This window comes from Hibiscus syriacus, unplaced genomic scaffold (assembly GCF_006381635.1).
Source record: "Hibiscus syriacus cultivar Baekdansim isolate YM2019G1 unplaced genomic scaffold, ASM638163v2 tig00000715_pilon, whole genome shotgun sequence".
NCBI lineage: Eukaryota > Viridiplantae > Streptophyta > Magnoliopsida > Malvales > Malvaceae > Hibiscus > Hibiscus syriacus.
The window spans coordinates 1,977,799-1,998,301 of NW_024061811.1; the positions used below are offsets into that span (position 1 = coordinate 1,977,799).

General features: G+C 34.8%; 1 protein-coding gene across 1 annotated transcript; it reads right to left on the reverse strand.

Moving 5' to 3' along the window:
- Window positions 1–5,993: 5,993 nt before the first annotated feature.
- Window positions 5,994–7,180, reverse strand: LOC120210082 (ribonuclease MC-like). Its single transcript, XM_039208897.1, has 3 exons — window positions 6,787–7,180; window positions 6,508–6,703; window positions 5,994–6,423 (listed from the first exon to the last, which is right to left on the reverse strand). The coding sequence occupies exons 1-3, from the start codon at window positions 7,147–7,149 to the stop codon at window positions 6,182–6,184; spliced, it is 801 nt and encodes a 266-aa protein (XP_039064828.1). The 5' UTR covers window positions 7,150–7,180; the 3' UTR covers window positions 5,994–6,181.
- Between the last annotated feature and the right edge of the window lie 13,323 nt (window positions 7,181–20,503).

A 20,503-nucleotide genomic window follows, 5' to 3' on the forward strand; every position in this document is an offset into this window, starting at 1 on the left:
AAATTATCGACTATTAGCTCCCTGATAAGAGCTTTCTGGTGGTTGGGACGTCATGGTTCCCAAGGTTGGGCCCTTGTTGTGTGGAACCATGTGTGTCAAGCCAAACGTGACGGGAGATTAGGCTTTCGCGATCTCAAATGCTTCAACATTGCTCTCTTTGGTAAGCAAGTTTGGAAACTGATCCAAAATCCAAAATCCTTATTGTATAGAGTCTATAAAGCAAAATATTTCCCTAGCTCTAGCCTTATTAATGCGAAGATGGACCTAGAAGCTCACATGATTGGACAAGCTTATGGAAAGTAAATGAGGCTCTCTATGAGGGTTTCTTTTGTAGAGTTGGTTACAACGGACATGCTCACATCCTCTTGAATAGTTGGGGAGGCTCCCAATTGGTGGTCTTCTTCATTGCTTATTTGGATAACTCCAATTAGCCTCGGCTTGTAAAGAATTTTATACTCGAAGGCCTCACTCGATGGGATACTACTAAAGTTAGAACGATTTTCAATTGTGCGGATGCTAGAGAGGTCCTCAATACCCTTATCTCTCCGGTGGAAAAAGATATAATACTTTAGAGCCATAACAATAGAGGTCAATATTCTATTAAATATGGGTACAATTGGTTGTTAATGAAAAAAGGGACCATTCATGATCCATCTAGAATCTGGAGAATTTTGAATAAGCTTCCTACCCTTCTGTTGTGTGTTATGAGTACTAATAAACTATACGCAAACGATGTGCAAGTATACACAATAGCAATAAGTAATATAATGATAAATGAGTATCGTCATCTGGGATTGGTGGAAATTATGAGTTTGACCACAAAACTATCTAATTTATCTAAGTATATAAATGATATATACATTGATGATGATTCAATAATTGAGATGTGAGGGTGAATGAAATAATGCTAAAGAACTGTGATTGCGCTGTGGAAAGAGAACAATTTATAATGAGAAATGATGAAAATGCCAAGGCAATATAAAATGGTGAAAATAACAAATAAATGGAATATCTTGATAATCCTCACACTGGAAACTACATCAAGAATGAATAGTGAGGAGTCACTTAAAGAGCTGAAAACTTATCTTTCTAGTTGATCTAGTCTTCTAATGCTTTAGTTGTTCGATGGAGTTTGCTAAAAGTTTTCTCGCTATCTCTAGTCTAAGATCCTAACATAATAGAATGCAACGACATCTCCACTCAGTCTCAACTATGGCAACCTACATTATTGAAGACGCACTACCCCTCTTAGTCTCTTTAAAGTACTAAGGGACTAGGCTATAGTGATTAACTATACCCCATTGCTTATGTTAATCATACTTAAGCTTATCTCAAATACTTAAGAATTAGTGACTAGATTTATCTCGAACATCTAGTCTTCAGCTAAGAAATGGACACTCTTATGCCTTCTACAATCTTAGAAGATGAAGCACACATAAATAAAACAAGTAAAAATAAAAGATAAATAATCATCAACCATTAAAATAAAGTTTCAAGCATCCATCGAATGAACCCCGCCAAATATAACTTAGTTCATTGTGGGGTTCGAACAAACCATGGAGTATAACCAATCGTTCATTCGACTTTACAACCCAAATAAAGCTTTAAGCTTTAAAAATGGAGCAAAGGTTGGAGAAGAAAGCACTAGGAGTGCACAACTGACACTTCATTCAAGCCACCGCGAACAACTATAGGGTGAGCTCCTCTCGGATGCTATGTCACTCCCCCGAGCTTCACCATTGGAGGAACACCAATAAAAATTGAGAAAGAAGAAAAGAAAAGTTGTTGTGCGTTAATGGAGGTAGAGAAAATAGATAAGATGATGATTTTCCAAGTGTGTGTGTCTTTCTCTTGTGAGGTGTCCTTATAAATAAAATATCTAAGGGTATTCTTGGGAAATTTTGCACTCAAAATACCCATCATACCCCTAAATTCATTCCTTATGCGTGAAGTTTATCTCCATAGGTGGCAATGAACCTCATTCAGATGGTTACCAGCAGCAGACACGTATTTTGACAGCTATCTTCTTGTGAAAATATTTATTTGTCTTTTTCTGCGCCAGAAATGCCAACGAATTGCAGTCTACTTCAGCAACATGTGATGTCGCAACATTCTTCTCAACTTGCCCTATGCTCATTGTTTCATGCACATCACTAACCAACCACACCATTCCAATCATATAACACCTTAACAAAGTAAAAATAACACCACCACCACAAATGAAACTACATGAATCTGAAATGACCTATATGAACCCATAGACAAACAATAACTTTAGTGAAAAAATCCTTAAAAGTCACACCCCTAAACTTAAGTTATTACTTGCCCTCAAGCAATGGATAGCAATTAACACAATCAAAATGTCATGGCAATTTTCAACAATAAGAAAACAAGACAAAAATTGAATTTTCAACCCTCAGAAAGAATTGGCTTCACATGCTAGAGATATCAAGAAATCAAGTATTTTTCCCTAGGTCAAGATTCTTTGTGGTTGTGTGTGTGCGTGATTGTATATAATCTATACTTAACGAATCTAGGCAATTTCTAATTGAGTTCCCTTGTTTTTCCATGACATTTACTCATTCATTAAGCACATTTATACTCCATTTTTACTTAATACACATTTTCCTATTTTTTCATGCTGTTATGAGGAGATTCATCCCATCACAACTATTTTCTACACTTGATGTGCCTGTCATTTATTAAAAAATGGTATCCAGGCATTGCCTCAACAATGCAAACATGTAGAGTCATCCCTTGACTACTTTTATTCACTCATATGTGTGTGGTTGCCATATATTAAAGAGAGTTCCAGGTAATGCCACGACAAAGATAATTGTTCCTCTACAGCTATGTCGAAGCATTTATTCATGATTAAATAAAATTCAGACATAAGGGAATTCTTTAAACAATGATTTATCATTTAAGCACAATACCAACTTTTAATGTCAAGGTTAACCAAAGTTCTTTCATAAAAAAATTCCTAAATTCCTTAAGTATAGAGAACATACAAATTATATAAGAATAATTCACAGAGCATCAAGTCCTAGAGTCAATTCTATAATTCTCAATAGTAATTTACATTCAATTTCTAGCCTAAAAATTTCATCATCATCGAGTATCATCAAAGCATTTGATCTAAATGTCCTACCAATTACTAATATCATGGCATAATGTTATACTAATACTATCATGCATATGTTCTACAAAAAACACTACCTCCCCTAAACTTGAGAGAAACATTGTCATCAATGCTTAAAATAACTAAGTAAATAAAGAAACTAAATACAATTTCATGTTATGTAAAAATGAAAACAAAGGGAGGTAGCTCGATTTCTTTGGTGGTGGCGGTGTTGCGGTGGAGGTACTGCCAATTCTATGCCTGGTCTCCTTCGTTAGTGGGGCACTTCCTCAGCCGTGAAGGTCCGACAGAGCTGCGCGTTTGTTTCGGGAATAATGCACTTTTCAATGGCGTTGAGGATCTCGCTAGCAGGTTCGGGGTTAGAGGAGCGAAACAGGTTGGTGAAAAATCAGTGGCAGTGTCGAAGATCCTGTCCTGGTTCTCGGTCCAAATTCCATTAGAAGCAACCAAACCTTTAATCCAGTTTTTCTTCTTGTGCCGTTTGCTCTTGCATAGAAGAACCTAGTGTTCCTGTCCCGGTACTTAAGCCAGTCAACCTCTACAGCTATGTCGAAGCATTTATTCATGATTAAATAAAATTCAGACATAAGGGAATTCTTTAAACAATGATTTATCATTTAAGCACAATACCAACTTTTAATGTCAAGGTTAACCAAAGTTCTTTCATAAAAAAATTCCTAAATTCCTTAAGTATAGAGAACATACAAATTATATAAGAATAATTCACAGAGCATCAAGTCCTAGAGTCAATTCTATAATTCTCAATAGTAATTTACATTCAATTTCTAGCCTAAAAATTTCATCATCATCGAGTATCATCAAAGCATTTGATCTAAATGTCCTACCAATTACTAATATCATGGCATAATGTTATACTAATACTATCATGCATATGTTCTACAAAAAACACTACCTCCCCTAAACTTGAGAGAAACATTGTCATCAATGCTTAAAATAACTAAGTAAATAAAGAAACTAAATACAATTTCATGTTATGTAAAAATGAAAACAAAGGGAGGTAGCTCGATTTCTTTGGTGGTGGCGGTGTTGCGGTGGAGGTACTGCCAATTCTATGCCTGGTCTCCTTCGTTAGTGGGGCACTTCCTCAGCCGTGAAGGTCCGACAGAGCTGCGCGTTTGTTTCGGGAATAATGCACTTTTCAATGGCGTTGAGGATCTCGCTAGCAGGTTCGGGGTTAGAGGAGCGAAACAGGTTGGTGAAAAATTCAGTGGCAGTGTCGAAGATCCTGTCCTGGTTCTCGGTCCAAATTCCATTAGAAGCAACCAAACCTTTAATCCAGTTTTTCTTCTTGTGCCCGTTTGCTCTTGCATAGAAGAACCTAGTGTTCCTGTCCCGGTACTTAAGCCAGTCAACCCTCGACCTCTGTCTCCAGTAGACCTCTTTCTTTTGCATAGATATCACTTTGTTCTTTTTTAAGAGTTAACTATGATCTGTTCCTATACTTCCAACACGTGCAACTTAACCTCTACTTTTACTTTTAACGCCCTCAACGAACTTGCGATATTACGTGGGATTCTTTTATATGCTTACGTGGCAAATTCGAAGCCGCATGAAAACCATGTAAGAAAAATAGGAGTAATAAACTTCCATTCTATTTCTTTACACATGATGCGAACATCTTATATATTGTTTTCTCTAAATTTTGATATAAATCGACAAATGAAACAATGGCAATTGTCCACATGGATAATAAATTGGTAATTTCTCTTCATGGTTTATCGTTTTTTTAATAATTGAGTTTTCATTTTCTAGAGACTTCAAGGGTGAAAACAAATCTGTAGGGAAAAATCTTGTATATTTTGTCATTCTCAGCATCTTCTATCTTTTGTTTTTAGCTTCAGACGTATCCTCTACCAATTTTTTTAAAAATTTATTAATTTACCATATTTATCTGATTTTTTCAATAAAACCCTAATATAAAAAAATCAACTTCGAAATGAAAAAAGAGAGAGTTAAAATTGTCATTATATTTATCATTTTTGTATTATACATATACTACGGGCTATCAAGTTTGTCATTATATTTATTATTCGATATAATTATATTTTTTGTATTGAAATTTTATACCTGTTTATCCAATAGTAATTTTACAAATCAATAAATAAAATTATTTGAAAAAAATGCACTATATTAATATTGAAAATTGACAGAGAGGTACATGGTCCATATTGCAGCATCCATGAAATTCGAAATACAACCATGGAAAGCAACAACAAAGTACAAAGCTTTAAATGAACAAAGACTGCCTCAACCATTGATATATATTATTTTTTATTTAATTATGATGCAAACTAAAATAATTATTTACGTATTGAGTTGGCATTGATTCGAAATTCTTTGTCAAAAGGTCTGGTTGGTTTAATTTTTTTCAAGTTTATTTTTACATAATCTATTTTGACATAGAGTATAATTTTTTTTACATATGTTAGATTATAGCATTTCTTAATACCAAATAAGTATTTTTTATTTTTGGTTTTTACAAGGTAGGCTCTCCGCCGTTAACTATCCCATGTCCTTTCTTCTTGTAACAAATATTCTACTGCTCGTGGCGGATTGGCAATTATAAATCATTTTAAAATATCAAATAAGTATTTTAGAATGAGTTATACGAATTAAGTAATTTTAGTGGTTAAGAAATTATTATTATCTTTTGAGATATTGGGTTCGAGCATTATGTGTGTAGGGATGTGAGCATTTCATGTCAAATAATTAAAATTTTTTAAATAGATGTTATATTGTCTTTACCACGGATTAATAAAAAAAATGTTCTATTTATATATATTATAGATGTAGTCCTATTTATAATTTGAAAAAAAAGGTGTGGTATATATATGGGAGGGATTAGGGCATAATCATCATTGAAGTAAATTATTACATAGTGTGGCATTGCCAACTATCCATACATTTATTACAATAACACAGAAGCATATGCATGCAGCAAACGAAGGACACGATAAATTAAAAGGAGGGATTACATTATTCCAGCAATGGATTACATTATTCCAGCAATGGATTCCATTAAAGGAATTTAACCACATCAAGCTCACTCTTACAAATTCCCGAGAAAGGGCGTTTACAGTCTTCGATCCCTTCCGGCGTCAGATTTCCCTTTTTGTAACATAAATGAAGCTCCCCCACGATCGTTGTGTTTGTGCCTATCTGCTTGCGACAAACAATCTCAGGTGTCGCTTTTGCTACATTTTTTACCCTCTGTAAAAGCACTTTCACCTTGTAACTGCCACCGGATGGAGGTTGATAAACTGGGTTCAATAATTCACATAAAATGTTAATTATACAATGATGCATGGTTTAAAATCTCAATTAAGGCGTGAAAGTAGAGTTACCTTTAACAAATTGATCCCTGAGGTTAATTGCAGTTTTAAAGTACTGAATAGGATTATCACCGAAATCAGTACACATCCCATTCTGTTCCCATTGATGTTCCCAAAATTGCTGGTTTTTGGGAGGATATTTACTGTTCTTTAGATTTGGCCATGCTTCTGTTAACTCCTCCACCAAGTCCGCCTTTTGCAGTAGACCCTGTTTCATTTCAAACCACAACCAAAATCAATCAAACGAATTAACCAATATATATATCTATATATCTAAGGAATGTTGAATACCATGATTCTATCTGTGGGTACGGGTTTCAAACTGGTGCAGCTTGGGTCCTTGGAGTATGGAGGGACTCCATAGTTATAGCTGTTTTGTGGCCATAAACCAAAGATGGTGAAAGTTTTGGGGATATCTCCCTTGCATTTGTAACTCACGGAACAAGCACCGGGTGGCCATTGGAGAGCCAATTTGTAGGATACCAATGTAGTGGCGTCGGACACACCCACATGTCCCTGCTGCTGGAGCTCGACATTCGTAGCGGTCGCCGGTGCTTCGGCTGCATGGCAGCTCATCTGGACTGACAGGCAAGCCACCAAAGCGACCGCCAGTACTATGTTATTGCAATGCTTCTTCATCTTTCCTAAATTCATTACCACCGAATCTATGATAATGTTTCTAAAATGGTTGCTTGCTCCTTCACTCCCTGGTATGTGCCTATTTATAAAGTTTTCAAGCACAAGGGCTAATGCCTAATTTTGATTTTTGACACCCTATATTATAGTAAAACTCTCATATTGGTCCTCTTACTATTTTTTCTATCATTTTAAGCATCTTTATTTTGATTTCATTCACACTTTAGCCCTTCCTTGTTAACATTTTCTTTAATAGTATAGGGTAATTACAATATTGTATATATTCATAATTTTTCTTAATCTATTGACACAAATACGCATCCTACAGAGTATAAACGTAACTTTTTTTTAATATGATTCTTCTAAGGAGAACGACATCCTAATGTAATTAATATATGAATTAGCGATAAAATAAACTGTCAATTAAATCTGATTAATGTGAGCCTAAATATGCATTAATAATGAAATAAATTTTTTTTAAAATTTATTAGGAAAAAAATATAATGACTGTTTCCATATACCTTTTCTTCCTTTAATTCTGGAACAACGACATCTTTTATTAAATAACTGGAAATCTGAAATATTTGTGACCTAAAAATAATTTTATTAATAAAGTATATAAAGAGGAAAACAAAATTAATAATTGATTATAGGTAGAGTAAGAAAAGTTTGTCTCTATATCTATTGATATTGTCTTTGAATATTAAATAATAATTTTATTTAAACACTATTAAAATAATATATACCTTTAATGAAATAATTTTGACAATTTCTTAAATGAATTAACAGAGTAACTAAGACACATAAATTTTGATTTTTTTTAAAATGGAAAATCGTCCATTATGTTTTTGTCGGGGAAATGAAAAGATTGCATATTTTGAACCATGTCGTTTATTGATGTGCCTATTTCCTACACGTGAAGCGTACATACCCTATATTGTTTTCTCTAAATTATTATATAAGTTGACAAACCAAATAACGACAGTTATTCCAATGAATAATAAATTGTTCATTTATCTTCATGATTTATCGTTTTTAAGTGGTGTGGAAAAATGTACATTGTATTTGATTGACAAACCGTCGTACAAATTTAAACGTATATAATAATTGAAATCTCGGTAATGGTACAGGATATCTTTTTTATTAATATATAACGAATATAAAATAATATTTATTTAAAAAATTTAATCATTTTATATTGAAATTTTAAGTTAAATATTCTTTTAAAATAATATAGATTTTCTGTTCATAATATATATATGTTTTAGTTAATTGCTATTCTGAGTATCTTATATCTTTTTTTCTCCTTAACATTGTTCTCTCTCTCTCTTTTTCGTCGCTCTCTCTTGGATTTTTTTTAATTATTGATTTGGAAAGCACCATATCAACTTTATTGCTTGTCGTTGATCATATATATTATTTTATTTTATTTCTTAATTTTCTATATCACATCTATATTTTTTTTATTTCTAATAATATGGCCTTTTGTTTGAAAGTAAAGTTGAAGAAAGATAAAAAAAAATGTCTGAATAATTGGGATTACGGACTAATGAGCATGTTCAGAGTACGATCACGTAATTTGAACCGAAGGAGGGGTGAACTAAGATAAATGTTGATGGGTAAGAAGTACGAGGAAGAGATTAATTTCGGTTGGAGTGTTGTTTGCGATTGTAATAATAACCGACTATCTGGTTATAATCGCATGATTGATTATTGTTCAATCTTTCAAGTAAAATAGTAGAGTGTAGTTTATTTTCCTCATTTCATAAAAAAAAGCCTGTTAATAATATGCCTAAATAAAAAAATGTAATTCTAAAATTATTAAAAATAAAGACAGCAATTGTGTTTTCGACCCATCATTTTCTTTCCTCCATTCAAGTACACGTCTTATCTAAAACCAAAAGAAAAATCTGGAAATATGATATCTTTTATTAGAAAATAGCATTTTTTCCTTGTAAGCATATTCGCTTGGTGTAGTTTTAATGATTGTGACGCTTATGGCCCTACGTACAAGACGTGTCTCGTACACATTTATGTCTATAAAGTTTTTAATTAAATTAATATAATATTAATTTAGTCAAAAATAATAAAAAAATATTACAGTTTTTTTAATACTTTATATAATCTTTAAATAAAATAATTAAAATGCTATTTAAAAATCAAACTCAAAATTAATATACTCATAATACAAATATAATCAAATATATTTTTGAAAAAAACTAAAATAAATTGACAAATCAATCAAAAGGAGACAATACATCTGGCAATTTTCTTAATGATTTATTGTTGGTTTGTGAGTCACGTAAAAAAACGTGCATTTTATCACAATGATAAACGTATGGTGCATATTCACTCTCAAAATTACAGGACAATAGTATACAGAAATACTCTTGAGCAGTTGGCATTTTGTAAGTATATAACCTTTGATTTTCATTTTAGACTCATATTTAATAATATTTAGCGTTGAATAATATTTTAATTTCTAGAGTTATATTTTTATTATTATTCTAGTATTTATTTATTTTTAATTTAAATTGATCTTTAATTTTTTATGCAGCATATTATCTCATTATGTTCTTTTGTTATAAAAAATCATGTGGCATTCTAAAAATGTGTTACTTATAGCATCACATAACACATTATATATTAAATTCGAAAACTTTATAAAAGTATTTTACAAAACTTCAAATTATTTTAATTTTTTTTGAAATATTTATAATTAGAAGTGAGTAAAATTCTACTTAATTCAGAAAATCGATTTTCTTTATTCAACTCGACTAAAAAACTCGACTCAAATTATTTTCGAGTTGTAATTTCATAAATTCAACTCGACTAAAAAAATTTCAAATTCAAATCGAGTAATAAAATACTACTTGTCGACATGCATTTTCGTCCGACTTTATATTTTATATACATGTTATTATATTATATCATTATATATTATTATTCATTTGCTATTTTATTTTTCAGGTTCAATACTACAAATGAGTTTAAACTCCAAGGCCCTGTACACAATGGCCCAACAGAAACCCTAGTCTTCTACATCTTCAGCGTTGCAGCCAATATGCAAGGGGGAACTGCCAGCCGAGTTCCACGGTCAAACCCGAAGACTCCTCTCGCCTCACGTCTCCATCCACGTCACCGGAATCCTCGCCACAAGCAAAGCAAGAGTTTTAGTCCTAACGGGAGTCTAAAACCGAATTAGCACTATAAATACACATAGAATGGAAGGAAAAAAAGGGGGGATCCTTCTGTAAAATCGAAAACTTGCTTCCTTGTTCAATTAATACAATATGGAAAGAAAGCAGTAGCCTTTTTATAGAGAATGATCAAGCTTTGAAAAATGTTCTGTCGATTTGAAACACATCAAGCAATCAACATATTCAATCGAAAACAAATATAAAGAGGAGCACGCCCAGACAAGAAGCAATAGAAAAGAAGAAGAAGAATTTTCATGAGGTATTTTAATGCATTTTCGATTTCCAGTGTATGTGATGTGTGTGTTTTATTTTGACATAAGCAAATAAAAAAGAAAACCTTCTCTTTCGATTGACGACATTTTCCGGCGACCGGAGTCTTTATTCACTAATATGAACGGTGGGAAGTTTCATTACGGTGAGACGAGTAACATACTTCGGAACCAAGACGATCTAGCGGTGGACCGTGACGGATCGGAGCAAGAAATCCCGAACTGTTTTCGGCTCTTTTGTGGCAATCTGAGCATTTTATAGAGAAACGACCACTGGATTTGGACTCAGGTGACCGAAACGAGTCACTCTGTAAAATTTAATAATGAACGGACACCGTCGACGATGACGATAGACCGATGAAGATCACCGGAACCTATGGCCGGCTGTGTAAAGAATGGAAAATTGACATTATGAAAACACGCGCAAAATGAATTGAGATGCAGAGATTTGGTTTTGTAGAAGATTTTTCTGGGTAAATTACACCCAAAGCCACTAATTTTTATATATTTCAACTTTCAGTCTACAAACTTTATCCTGAATTCAATCTAACCCCTAATTTATTTTTATGATTTGATCTAATATTTTTATTTAATTATTATTCTATTTTCACTAATAATTTTTTGGAAATTTTTATTTCGTTTATTTTATTACTTTTAAAGTGTTATTTTTTATATATTTTATTTTATTTTTCCCTTTTGATTTATTTTATATTTATTTATTATTTCTTATCTAACGTTTTTTATTTATTTTTTCAATCAAAAGTAATTATTTCGAATTGAATTTTTAAACTTTAATTTTTGCAATTAAGATAACTGATAAAGTAATTGGAACCGAAAGGGCGGTTCAAGGGTGCTAATCCTTCATTGACCGTAACCGACTCTCGAACCCGACACATTTCTGGTGAAACGCAGATCAGGTAAGATGGTGTCCGATCTACCTAAATATCATTTTTAAAGTGATCGGTGGCGACTCTAACCCAATCAATTCAAGTCGAAACCCAATTCCGGGGCCCAACCGAAAGACGGTTGCGACAGCTTGGCGACTCCGTTGGGGACAAGTAAGTGAGTCAGGCCGAAATTAATTTCCGGTTGTCTTAGCAAAAATTACAAGTTTAAATTTTAATTTATTTATTCGATTCTTATTATTTATCTTTGATTATTTTTTTCAAATAAATAGTTGTACTAACGTTTTTTAATGATTTCAGATATTTTTCAAAATTTGCATCTCTAGCTCTATACCCGAGCTCCGAACCTTTTTTAAGTGGGGGCGAAAGCGACGCCTTCGTGGGAATTTATTCTCCGTATGGGCCTAGCAAGTAACCTTCGGGATTCATATACCTTATGCCTTCGTGTGAATTTATTCTCCGTATGGGCATAAGGGAATGTGTCCTCTCGAGTTTAACTTAGTCCACACAAGCCTGTGATGGGTTTCAGACTAAGGGTCTGGTCGGTCCAAGGGGGCACCAGCAAGGAGAACTCGAGTACCGTTTTTAGAACCTAAACCTGGAGACTTTGAAGGAGTTAGAGCCCACCCCAAAACCTCATTTCAAACCCTAGGAGGCCGGAATTATTTCCTGCTTTACTTTCTGTTCAAAGCATGTGAACTAGAAATTTATGCGGTTAGGACTTGTTCAAAATCAACTTGCGGGATAGAGATCATGTCCGGGTAGGAATAATAAGCATGTGGGGTAGATATCATGTGGGGTAAGACTTTTCAATTTTATCATTTTTTTTATCATCATTATCTCACTAACTTTTTTTTTTGGCATTTTTTTTATCATTCGCATCATTAAAACGAGGTATTGATCCACCAAAAATGTGTTTGTTAAACGTAAATAATCTGCATTAATGGACAAAGGGGTTATAATACAAAGAGATAAAAAGCTCAGAAGTCCAACCGTGATCAAAGAATACTCAGAGGCAAAAGTTGCAGGGGCAAGATGAGGAAATGGTTACTGACCCGGAGAGTCCTTTCGAAAATTACGAGAACAAGATGGTGAAACCCTAGCTAAGCCGGAGACCATTCCAAGAACAGGTCGACAAACTTCGGATTGAGGGCTCCAATGACACTTTCGTTTGGAACGAGCTCGGCATAGAGCGAAGGCCGGAGATGCAGTCATTCGAGACCTTTTTTGGGGCAAGCAACTCGTTACCCGCACAAGTTTAGCCAAAGGAACTGGAATGGTTCGACAAGATATTCAACCGGTGAAAAAGCGGAAGACGAATCAACTTTCCAGAGGCTGTGCAGGATCTATACCATCAAAAAAGTTTTTTGTCTCTTCAGATGTAACATTTTTGTCTCCAATAAGGATTATTCAGAATAATAGGCATATTTTTCGGATCAATGCCTTGAACATTTCATGCATCATACATTCAGACATATTGTGCATTTTGTTATTTTTTCTTTACATTCGCATTATGATTCCCTTTTTTCATTACATTCACATGTCTCATCAAAAATGAGAACATTCCGATCCTATGACATATAAAGAGCTTTACCAACAGTTGTTTGATGCACACGTGGTGTCCATGAAGCCCCGTACCCCAGGTAGTATGATGAGAACGCTCTTTGCGAAAATCATAGCGGAGTCCCAGGGTGCACTATCGAGAATTACTCCACCATCAAGAGAATCATACAGAAAATACGTAACAAGAATCGGATCGACTTCAACAACTTGGGGGCATCCAAGTGAGGCATATCATCTCATCATTTGAGCCATTCTGTTTGGATTTGTTTTTTCATTCTTTTCTCAAGTTTTTGCAATGACTTTTAAATAAATTTATGTTGCTTTAATGATGGCGAGCAATAAATCACATTTACAAACTTGCAATTCTTTGAATATCATTTGAATTAAGAAACTCTGTTAATGGTTCAAAGTTACGGATCTTTGACAAAGTAACATGATTTAAAAAAAAAGGACTTTGACCTTATCCAAAATATACCCTCAAACACCATACCCTACTCTTGTAATTAACCATATACCCTTTTCCTTTCATAAGGTGCGGACAACACGGGGCATCATTTGCATGACAATTACTATGTTTTTTATTTAAGACGTTCAATGACGATGATGATCTTTACAAATGAAAGAGTCGAGTAGGTGAATCCAGTTTAGGTCAGTTGCTGAAAATTGAACTCTAAAGATGAGATTCCTTGACTTTCAAAAAACCCTAGGCTATAACAGGTTCTTCTTGACAATCTTAGGAAATTAAATCCGTAAAAACTGAGCTATTCCGCTAAGGCAATTGGTTATAGAGGAAACTTGAAAGCCTGGCCTTATGAGTAGATTACGTTCAACCATGACATTGCTCGGACACTTGGCAATTCGGTGTTTGCTCCACTGCTCTGTCAGGCTGAAGACTCTGTGATGAGATGAACCTTTCAGTTAACTTGATAACTGTGATTATAATATTAAGCTGTCCCTCTAAAGTAATTGGTTAAATGCCCCGGCTTTATGGATTCAGCTAGCCAGATAATGACAAGTTAAATCAAATTTATCTAAGCAAGAAATTTTCGGTAAAATGGACTAAGGGAGTTAAGGAACACCTGTTATAGTCAACTACACATGAGCACTCAAGAATTTCATTTTTAGATCGATGTTTTTGCACTGTCTTTGTTAGAGGAGCCTACAAAGCTTGAACAAATAGAAGATTTCAGAGGACTGAAATAAAAGGTCTAGTAAGTGATCATGCTAGTTGCATCATTTTGTCCGCACCCAATTGAAGTGCCAAAGCATGTTGCGATATTTCAAAAAAAAATGACATTAGAAAGGAGGCCAACCTAAAGCCAACTCATCCCTTTGAACATTTGTCAAAGACCTGTAACTCTGAAATCATAAAAAGTGCTATTGATTCCTTGGATATACTTTGAACTCGTGTTTACAATTTGATTCAATTACGAACAATATTTTACAGAATTTTCATCATTTTCCCTCCTAAAACAAGAAAAAAGGAGAAAAACATTTTCAAACAGGACAGTCTCGGATATGAAAGGTCTGTAAAGCCAAAGCCCGGAAAAGGGAATGGGGCACGATCAATTCCAAGGACCAGATTGGCAGACAAAGCACGGGACTCCATCCAAGAAATAACACATAATTCATTCATGTTGCATGCATCTTAGACATACTTAGGTGCATCACATTCATAATTTTGTAGCTTTCAGAGTCAAGCTTCGACTTCAGGATGAAGGTTACTCGACTTGCAAGCTCCTTTAAAGAACGATGGTGTAACTCAGCAGCAAGAAGCTACACCTCAACCGACTTTACATATCTACAGATCTCAGAACCAATAGCAGATGGGTTCGAGAACCAATTCAGATCAAATTCAGTTCAGTTTCAACTCAACAATGAGCAACATGTTTCCAGTTTATGTCTTCAAGCCAGATTTCAATTCCACAACGGAAGATATTTGGCTGTCAGAATTCATCAACAGGCTTTCCCATAAAATGAGAGTCATCCAAAGATTGTCTTACTTGGTTCTCGCTCAGAGGAACCACCTGAAGAATCATGACCGGCTTCGACTCGTTAAGGGAAGCCATTTTTTTTAAACAAACTATTTGCGCATAGCTTAAGTCAAGAAGGGCTATCTGCCAAAGACCCCGAGTTCGATTACACTCAGCTTCGAGGGCACATCATTTGCAGCATAACTTAAGTCGAGAAGGGTTATCTGCCAACCAAAGACCTTCGAGTTCGACTACGCTCAGCTCCAAGGCATATCATTTACAGCACAACTTAAGTCTAGAAGGGTTGTCTGCCAACAAAAGACCCCCGAGTTCGATTACACTCAGCTTCGAGGACATATCATTTGCAGCACAACTTAAGTCTAGAAGGGTTGTCTGCCAACCAAAGACCTTTGAGTTCGATTACGCTCAGCTTCGAGGGCACATCATTTGCAGCATAACTCAAGGCTACAAGGGTTATCTGTCACCAAAAGACCTTCGAGTTCGATTACACTCAGCTCAGAGGCAAACCAGATTTACAGCATAGCTCAATGCAAGAAGGGCTATTCGTCAAAACGACTTGTCAAGTTCGGTTCCATTCAGCTCGATGACACCTCAATCACACTACTGTCCGGTTACAGTCGAGGTTTTCATATCAAGAAGAAGACTTGGGTTAGCTGTGCCTTAGTGACAATAAACCGTTTTTCCGGCATTATAGCTTAAGACGAGAAAAGCTATCTGTCAACGTAGACCTTTCGAGTTCGATTTCATTTAGCTCGAGGGCCTATCAACTATATGGTGCAGCCAAAGAATTATTTTCCAGTCGAATTTTCGATCAAGGTCTTTAAATCAAGAAGAAGACCGAAGTTGACTACAATTTGGCAACGAGAAGCCACATTCCAATTCAAATTTTGAACTACGATTTCAATTCCATGTCATTTCAAGATGAACTCGACTTCGCGACAAAGAAGCCATCTTCAACACAATTTGACAGGGAGTTATTCTTATTTTATCAGAGCCAATTTCAACTTCACAACGAAGGATATTGGACTCTTGACAACGCATGTTCAACTTCACGACGAAGGGACCACTGGTTGTCAACAACAACTTCCCAATTTCAGAGCCAATTTCAACTTCACAACGAAGGATATTGGACTCTTGACAACGCATGTTCAACTTCACGACGAAGGGACCGCTGGTTGTCAACAAACAACTTCTCAATTTCAGAGCCAATTTCAACTTCACAACGAAAGATATTGGACTCCAGACAACGCATGTTCAACTTCACGACGAAGGGACCGCTGGTTGTCAACAAACAACTTCTCAAATTCAGAGCCAATTTCAACTTCACAACAAAGGATATTGGACTCCAGACAACGCATGTTCAACTTCACGACGAAGGGACCGCTGGTTGTCAATAAACAACTTCTCAATTTTAGAGCCAATTTCAACTTCACAACGAAGGATATTGGACTCCAGACAACGCAAGTTCAACTTCACGATGAAGGGACCACTGGTTGTCAATAAACAACTTCCCAATTTCAGAGCCAATTTTAACTTCACAGCGAAGGATATTGGACTCCAGACAATGCATGGGACCGCTGGTTGTCAACAAACAACTTCTCAATTTCAGAGCCAATTTCAACTTCACAGCGAAGGATATTGGACTCCAGACAACGCATGTTCAACTTCACGACGAAGGGACCGCTGGTTGTCAACAAAAAACTTCTCAATTTCAGAGCCAATTTAAAACTTCACAACGAAGGATATTGGACTCCAGACAACGCATGTTCAACTTCACGACGAAGGGACTGCTGGTTGTCAACAAACAACTTCTCAATTTCAGAGCCAATTTCAACTTCACAACGAAGGATATTAGACTCCAGACAACGCAAGTTCAACTTCACGACGAAGGGACCGCTGGTTGTCAATAAACAACTTCCCAATTTCAGAGCCAATTTCAACTTCACAACGAAGGGAATCGTGCACACAAGCAACATCCATTTCTAGATTGGATTTCAACTTCACGACGAAGGATATCCAACTCAAAGAAGAATTGTCTGTCAACACACTTTTTAGTTTCAGTCAATTTCAACTCACAGCGAAGGATATTGGCCTCGAAACAACGCAACTTACATTGGATTTCAACTTACGACGAAGGATATCCAAATCCAAGGCTCACTTCACGCGAGGGGTCATATACGATTCCAACTTCATAAACAGATTGACCCAAAGGAGTCATCTATAACACATCAACACAGAAGTCTTCAAGTCAGGTTTCACCTTCACGATGAAGTATCTTGAGCAAGAAGACGATTCAGAGGCTACTTGCCAATGGTTTTTGAGTTCGATTTCAACTTTACGACGAAGGATGTTGTGCTCAAAAGCTTCCAGTTCAATTCGACCTCACGACGAGGGAGTCATTCCATATTTCAGTTTAATTTGACAAACCAATCAAATATCGGATTTCAACTCTGCGACAGAGGATATTCGATATGGTCGAAAATTTGTCTTTTATCTTTGTCCTATTTTTCGTTCCACGAAAAAGGTCAAAGAGGGGCAGCTGTTGACATGCATTTTCGTCCGACTTTATATTTTATATACATGTTATTATATTATATCATTATATATTATATTCATTTGCTATTTTATTTTTCAGGTTCAATACTACAAATGAGTTTAAACTCCAAGGCCCTGTACACAATGGCCCAACAGAAACCCTAGTCTTCTACATCTTCAGCGTTGCAGCCAACATGCAAGGGGGAACTGCCAGCCGAGTTCCACGGTCAACCCGAAGACTCCTCTCACCTCACGTCTCCATCCACGTCACCGGAATCCTCGCCACAAGCAAAGCAAGAGTTTTAGTCCTAACGGGAGTCTAAAACCGAATTAGCACTATAAATACACATAGAGTGGAAGGAAAAAAAAAGGGGGATCCTTCTGTAAAATCGAAAACTTGCTTCCTTGTTCAATTAATACAATATGGAAAGAAAGCAGTAGCCTTTTTATAGAGAATGATCAAGCTTTGAAAATGTTCTGTCGATTTGAAACACATCAAGCAATCAAACATATTCAATCGAAAACAATATAAAGAGGAGCACGCCCAGACAAGAAGCAATAGAAAAGAAGAAGAAGAATTTTCATGAGGTATTTAATGCATTTTCGATTTCCAGTGTATGTGATCTTTTATCTTTGTCCTTTTTTGTTCCACGAAAAGGTCAAAGAGGGGCAGCTGTCGACATGCATTTTCGTCCGACTTTATATTTTATATACATGTTATTATATTATATCATTATATTATTATTCATTGCTATTTTATTTTTCAGGTTCAATACTACAAATGAGTTTAAACTCCAAGGCCCTGTACACAAGGCCCAACAGAAACCCTAGTCTTCTACATCTTCAGCGTTGCAGCCAACATGCAAGGGGGAACTGCCAGCCGAGTTCCACGGTCAACCCGAAGACTCCTCTCGCCTCACGTCTCCTCCACGTCACCGAAATCCTCGCCACAAGCAAAGTAAGAGTTTTAGTCCTAACGGGAGTCTAAAACCAAATTAGCACTATAAATACACATAGAATGGAAGGAAAAAAAAAGGGGGCTTCTGTAAAATCGAAAACTTGCTTCCTTGTTCAATTAATACAATATGGAAAGAAAGCAGTAGCCTTTTATAGAGAATGATCAAGCTTTGCAAAATGTTCTGTCGATTTGAAACACATCAAGCAATCAACATATTCAATCGAAAACAAATATAAAGAGGAGCACGCCCAGACAAGAAGCAAGAAACCTTCTCTTCGATTGACACATTTTCCCGGCGACTGGAGTCTTTATTCACTAATATACGGGGAGTTTCATTACGGTGATACGAGTAACATACTTCGGAACCAAGACGATCTAGCGGTGGACCGTGACGGATCGGAGCAGAATCCCAACTGTTTTCGGCTCTTTTGTGGCATCTGAGCATTTCTAGAGAAACGCCACTGGATTTGGACTCAGGTGACCGAAACAGTCACTCGTAAAATTTAATAATGAACGGTACACCGTCGACGATGACGATAGACCGATGAAGATCACCAACCATGGCCGGCTGTGTAAAGAATGGAAAATTGACATTATGAAAACACGCGAAAATGAATTGAGATGCAGATTTGGTTTTGTAGATTTTTCTGGGTAAATTACACCAAAGCCAATTTATATTTTTTATATTTAACTTTCAGTCTACAAACTTTATCCTGATTCAATCTAACCCCTAATTTATTTTTATGATTTGATCTATATTTTATTTAATTATTTATTCTATTTTCACTAATATTTTTTTTGCAATTTTTATTTCGTTTATTTTATTACTTTTAAAGTGTTATTTTTTATATATTTTATTTTATTTTTCCCTTTTGATTTATTTTATATTTATTTATTATTTCTTATCTAACGTTTTTTATTTATTTTTTCAATCAAAAGTAATTATTTCGAATTGAATTTTTAAACTTTAATTTTCGCAATTAAGATAACTGATAAAGTAATTGATACCGAAAGGGCGGTTCAAGGGTGCTAATCCTTCCTTGACCGTAACAGACTCTCGAACCCGACACATTTCTGGTGAAACGCAGATCAGGTAAGATGGTGTCCGATCTACCTAAATATCATTTTTAAAGTGATCGGTGGCGACTCTAACCCAATCAATTCAAGTCGAAACCCAATTTCGGGGCCCAACCGAAAGACGGTTGCGACACTACTTAAATAACTCGAATAACTCAAAATTTTAATAAATAGTAGATTGATTTTCAAGTTTAAGAGTCCCTCAATTATGTATATATATGTATATCTCATATAAAAATATATATGTATCGTACATGATTATAAAAAATTATTTAAATTAGTATCATAATATTATAAATATTTACAATTAAATTTAAACAAGAACTCAAAAACTCAACTTGACTCAAAAAAATTACAAATCAAATTTAAGTTATAAAATAAGACACATCACTTGAATAACTAAAAAAATTTTAACTCGACTCGATCGAATGTTCACCTCTACTTATAGCCTTTTGGCTTAATGGTTATTTTAATCTTATAATAAATTCAAATAATCAATCTTGTCCATAATTTTAAATTGCATTAATTTTATATTCAAACTCATTTAATTTCATCAATTTAACCATCGACGTTAAATGTTATGTTACTAATATGATAATTCACTATATTGACTAGCCCTCAATTTCTTTATTTTTAAAAATTGTTTTTTTAATTTTAATATTTTTTTTGAAAATTATATGGATATCTTTTTATTAAGTTCATAGTTTTTTTAATTAAAGAATATTTTGATTATTTTCTTGAGAGTTACAAATTTAATTATTTTTAAAATTGTTAGGGTTCCAAAGAATATTTACACCTTTTGCTAATAGGGTTTTCATATATTAAATTTGTAAACATTTAACTCACAAAGTCGTGGCAGACAACGGAAAAA

Excerpts from the sequence above, each read along its gene's own strand:
- LOC120210082 (XM_039208897.1), bottom strand. The coding sequence starts at position 7,149 with ATGAATTTAGGAAAGATGAAGAAGCATTGCAATAACATAGTACTGGCG. Across the intron at positions 6,704-6,786 it reads TACCCACAGATAGAATCATG|GGTCTACTGCAAAAGGCGGA; the intron begins GTATTCAACATT and ends GAAATGAAACAG. Across the intron at positions 6,424-6,507 it reads CAGGGATCAATTTGTTAAAG|TTTATCAACCTCCATCCGGT; the intron begins GTAACTCTACTT and ends TATTGAACCCAG.